The sequence below is a fragment of the Oncorhynchus clarkii genome, chromosome 5 (assembly GCF_045791955.1).
Source record: "Oncorhynchus clarkii lewisi isolate Uvic-CL-2024 chromosome 5, UVic_Ocla_1.0, whole genome shotgun sequence".
NCBI lineage: Eukaryota > Metazoa > Chordata > Actinopteri > Salmoniformes > Salmonidae > Oncorhynchus > Oncorhynchus clarkii.
In genome coordinates this window covers 21,563,397-21,568,342 of record NC_092151.1, presented here as the reverse complement: position 1 = coordinate 21,568,342, position 4,946 = coordinate 21,563,397, and the positions used below count along the sequence as shown (strand labels likewise).

The 4,946-nt window shown below is 43.8% G+C and overlaps 1 protein-coding gene across 1 annotated transcript; it reads right to left on the bottom strand.

Annotated features, from left to right (window-relative positions):
- Positions 1-3,824: 3,824 nt before the first annotated feature.
- On the bottom strand, positions 3,825-4,451 carry LOC139409653 (V-type proton ATPase subunit B-like). Its single transcript, XM_071155072.1, has 3 exons — positions 4,353-4,451; positions 4,034-4,163; positions 3,825-3,955 (listed from the first exon to the last, which is right to left on the bottom strand). The coding sequence occupies exons 1-3, from the start codon at positions 4,413-4,415 to the stop codon at positions 3,825-3,827; spliced, it is 324 nt and encodes a 107-aa protein (XP_071011173.1). The 5' UTR covers positions 4,416-4,451.
- Positions 4,452-4,946: the final 495 nt, after the last annotated feature.

Sequence of the window (4,946 nt, the reverse complement as noted above, 5' to 3'; positions counted from 1 at the left end):
CTACCTGAGCGTTGCTTGACTCTGTAGTTATGATGAAGCTGTAAATGTCCCCCCCCCCCCCACACACACACACACACACACACACGCTGATACAGCTGATAAGCTGAATATGTGAATTCCACCTTGCATTCCTCTACTCTGTCCTGTCCTTTCCTCTAACTCTCTTGTTCTCTTTATATTACAAAGTTACATTGTTACATAGTTAAATGTGATAAAACAGCAGCAAAACATGATTTCTAGACTGTAAACACAGAGAAGAACACAAACAGCGGGGCCAAAGATCAATATTATTTCTCTAAAGCCACTTAACTGCTCTTCTCTGATTGGTTGTCCTGGGTGAAAAGGAAAGACCTGATTATCAGATGAGTCACCAGATAGAGACAGCATGAATGGAGGAAAATTAAAGAGCAATAAGTGGAAAGGTAGGTCAGAAATTATTCACGAATCATGCGCTGTGAGCGGGTGTCAGGAGAAATTAAACTCTGGTCAAGTCACAGTGGTAATAATATACCTGGATAGAGAGAGAGAGAATTATTGTGATAGAGAGAAAATAACTAAATATTGTTAAGGTACAACTTACAACTTACAACTTGAAGTAAGGGGCATGTTTCCATACAGACTTCATTGTACACTTTCGCTGCCTCCATCGCTTCTCTCTCTCTCTCTCTCTCACACTCACACTGACACACACACACACTCACTCTCGCTCACTCTCTTTGTTCAGGGTCTACTTGTTATGCAGTGAGGGAGATGTGTGACCTCGCCCTCTCTCACTTTCCTCTCCAATCTGTTCATTTCTTGTCATTTACCCTCCTAACAAGGCCTTATTCACCACTATTGTCCCCAAGGAGAAGACGACTCCTATTTACATAATTGAAGGAATCAGGACAGATAATACATTACTTAGAGAGAGTGTGTGTGTGTGTGTGTGTGTGTGTGTGTGTGTGTGTGTGTGTGTGTGTGTGTGTGTGTGCCTTTGGAGGTTTGAACACTGCTCGTTCAGCACTTGCGGTTCAAACACAGGTCACTCAGACACTAACACACGCACACACACCATGCTAGACACAGACAACCCAGAAAAACACTCTCCTGTCCTCTCATCTCCTTTCCTCTCGTCTCCTCTCGTCTCCTTTTTGCCTCCTCTTTCATCAACTCTCCTCCGCTCTCGTCTCCTCAAATTTCCTATCCTCCTGTCTTCTCTCATTTCCTCTCCTCCACCCTCTTCTTCGCTCCTCTATTCTTGTGCTGCACATTGTGTGTGTCCCCTTCAATACAGTGAAAAGCCCATAGAGACTGTGAAAAGGGTTAAGGTTGACTCAATTAAATATTGATTAAATAGATAATAATAATAATAGTCCTCTAACTATTACCATTCACACTCTACTGCTCTGTCACGTTTTGCCATTTTAGTGGTGTGTGTGTGTGTATCCCTATGTTATCGTCATTACTTTAATTATGTGTGTTATCTTTTTTTCATCACATGCATAATTTCATGTGTGAGGGAAAATTTGATCTACCCTGAAAAACACTTATTGACACACACACACACACACACACACACACACACACACACACACACTAACACTAACACTAACAAATACGGCCGATTAATAAAAAGATACGAGTGACAGAATGGAGGAGAATCTCAGCATGTGACACCCCGCATAACAACACTCCTCACACACACAGTCATTTGTATGTGTGTGCGTGAGGGTGGGTGGGTGTGTGTTGTGATCTATGAGATGTGACAGTGTGTGTCATCATGGCAGACACACTCAGGCTTTGAGGAATGATAAACACACATGCCCTCTAAAAAAGCCACCCCACGACAAGACTTACCCTTGTGTCTGTCTGTGTGTGTGTGTGTGTGTGTGTGTGTGTGTGTGTGTGTGTGTGTGTGTGTGTGTGTGTGTGTGTGTGTGTGTGTGTGTGTGTGTGTGTGTGTGTGTGTGTGTGTCTCTTCTTCTAAGCTGGTATGGCTGATTTACATGCAGTGATTCAGCTCCCTCTAGGACTCAACTGACCCCCTACACACGTGCACCTACGTGGACACATGCACGCACACACACACATACAAACACACACACACAGATGCACACCCAGACACACCAGGGAGGATACAGCCCATTTCCGCCCCACAGAGAGGTGTTCAGTGAAGGTGTGAGTCTGGCAGAGCAGGGAGGAAAGCGAGAGGGAGACCGATAAAGAGAGAGAGAGAGAGAGAGAGAGAGAGAGAGAGAGAGAGAGAGAGAACAAACTGTCTGTGTGTATGAGGACACCATGAAACACACAGCACTCTGCACACACATCTCCTCTCGCTCCCCTTTCTCTCCTCGCTACCTTCCTAAATATCAACATTAACCCCTATCCTATCTGTTCTCAGTGGGATTAAAGATCAAACCAGCTTGTTTCTCAGCACGTGTTCAGTAGAGTGCAGTTGTCACGACTTGCAGACAGTCTACCTGTTAGGTGTAGATGTGCTGATTGGAGAGAGGAGAGGTTCATCACATCCGTTATTACACAGACCAACAGCACTACCCTGTGGCCTTATACTGCACTGCATCTTCTTTGCAGTCACAGAGGATTGTGCCTGTAACTGTGTGACGAGTACTTTCGGATGAGTTGTATAGGTAAATGGATAGAGAACGTGTGTTTTTTTGTCAGACAATCACCTCCATCGCATTGTCCATCATCCGTCAATGTAAGACATCCATTGAAAAACCATTGACTCAATCATTTTCAGACACAAAATATCTGTATGGCATAAAGAGCCAGGAACCACAGTAGAGGGCAAGCAGCGTTTATTCCTTTACTGTACAGACACATTCCAAAAAGCTGAGCAGTCATGTGTGCATTTAGACCGAAACTACACTAAACAATCATACTGAAATGGAGACATATACCAAAATATATTCCAAAGAATATAGAGAAACAAACAGAAATATATCCATCTGCTCCAGGAGTCTTCACCGTAAATAACAAGACATCGTCATTACTAAACCACAGTGTGCGTGTTGAAGGAGCAGCTACAATATCACACACAATATAGAGAAATATATGGATGGCACATATAGTTAAATAGGCAGGAATAACAATAGGCATCTGTTTAGTTGCGTGTCTGGTTTTAGTTCATATACAAAAGTAAGTTTAAGCATTTGGATTGACACTGCAAAAACAGCACTAATCTCTTCAAAACATACCAGCGGCAACAACACACAGGCAACAATCTGGTCATAACAAAAGACCATTGAAAATGTCCAAAAAATCACTGAGTGAAACGTGCTGTTCGGCGTAATCTCATCTGTCATGCACATGCATCATCACTGATCTACAGTGCATCTACATATCGTCTTAAATACACACCACACCATCCCTCTGACTTCTGACACACCATTCACCGACCATCAATTAATCTATCCATTCATCCATCCAGTACATCCAACAACTAGGACCTGGAGGTTTTCCTAACCATGTGATCTGACCAGGGAAAACTCCAGGTCCTAGTCCCAGGCTACTTGGCTCTGCTGGTCAGAGAGAATCTCTCTGGTTCAGAAACTAACATCTCCCTCATGTGCTTATCCTACTTCTCTGGTTCATACAGGCTTAATGGTGAGGGCAAGATGTTGTCTGTGTGTGTGCAGAAACATAGCATAGTGTAGTCTGCTGGAGTGACAGTATCAGTACTAGTCATTACGATACAGACAGAACAGAAATGTCAATGTTAGAACAGAAACACCCATATATATATATATAGAGAGAGAGAGAGACAAGAGGGAAGGGCTTGAGTGGTGTGTAAGTCACTGTGCCTCTCTATGTTGTCATCATTACTTCAAGCGGGGGTAGAGCTCTGCCAGGATGCTCTGAGGGATTCTCTTCAGCATCTCTTTGGGGAAGATTCTCATCAGCTGCCAGCTGATGTCCAGCGTCTCAAACACAGTCCTGTTCTCATGGGCTCCTAGAACAGAGAGAATGAAATGAGATGTTATAAAAACACACACACAGCCCCACCCGCCTCCCCTACACACCAGTGTACCCTGGGCGATGAAGTTCTTTTCAAACTTCTGTAGGAACTCCAGGTAGAGCAGATCATCAGGCGTGAGAGCCTCCTCTCCCACCACAGCCTTCATCGCCTGCACATCCTTACCTATCGCATAACACACAAACTATATATACAAACACACGTACACGATCACAGATTTTCCTAGCAGAAGTGCTGAACGTTGTTGAGCAGTGTGTGTGTGTGTGTGTGTGTGTGTGTGTGTGTGTGTGTGTGTGTGTGTGTGTGTGTGTGTGTGTGTGTGTGTGTGTATGTGTGTATTTGTGCGGGTGTGTGCATTTGTGTGCGTGTGTGCCAGCTGGTTGGAGACATCCAAGTGGTCTACGCATTTCATCCCTTCTCCGATGGCTGACTTCATCAGACGAGAGAGAAACGGCAGAACGTTGATGGGAGCATAGATCTAGAGAGAGGAAATATTCAGCGCCATAATGAACAGCAGATTACTGCATTGTCTCAGTGAACACAATGTCCTGAGCAAAAGTCAAATTGGATTCCTACCAAATTATCGAACATAAGATCACATATATATTCTACACACCCTAATCTTCTGATTCATATCTAAAAAAGAGCCACCAAATGTTAGAATAATTTAAAAACAAGTGACCCCCAATCCAACCATTACCAAGTCCTTAACTGCCAAGAGGTGACCATAGAGAAGAGTCCCCTTGTCACGCCCTGACCTTAAAGATCCTTTTTATTCTCTATTTTGGTTAGGTCAGGGGGTGACTAGGGTGGTAGTCTAGTTTTTCATTTCTATGTTGGCCTGGTATGGTTCTCAATCAGAGCCAGTTGTCTATCGTTAGGGATCATATTTAGGCAGCCTTTTCCCACTGGGTTTTTGTGGGATCTTGTCTATGTCTAGGTGCCTGCGAGCACTACATTAGTTTCA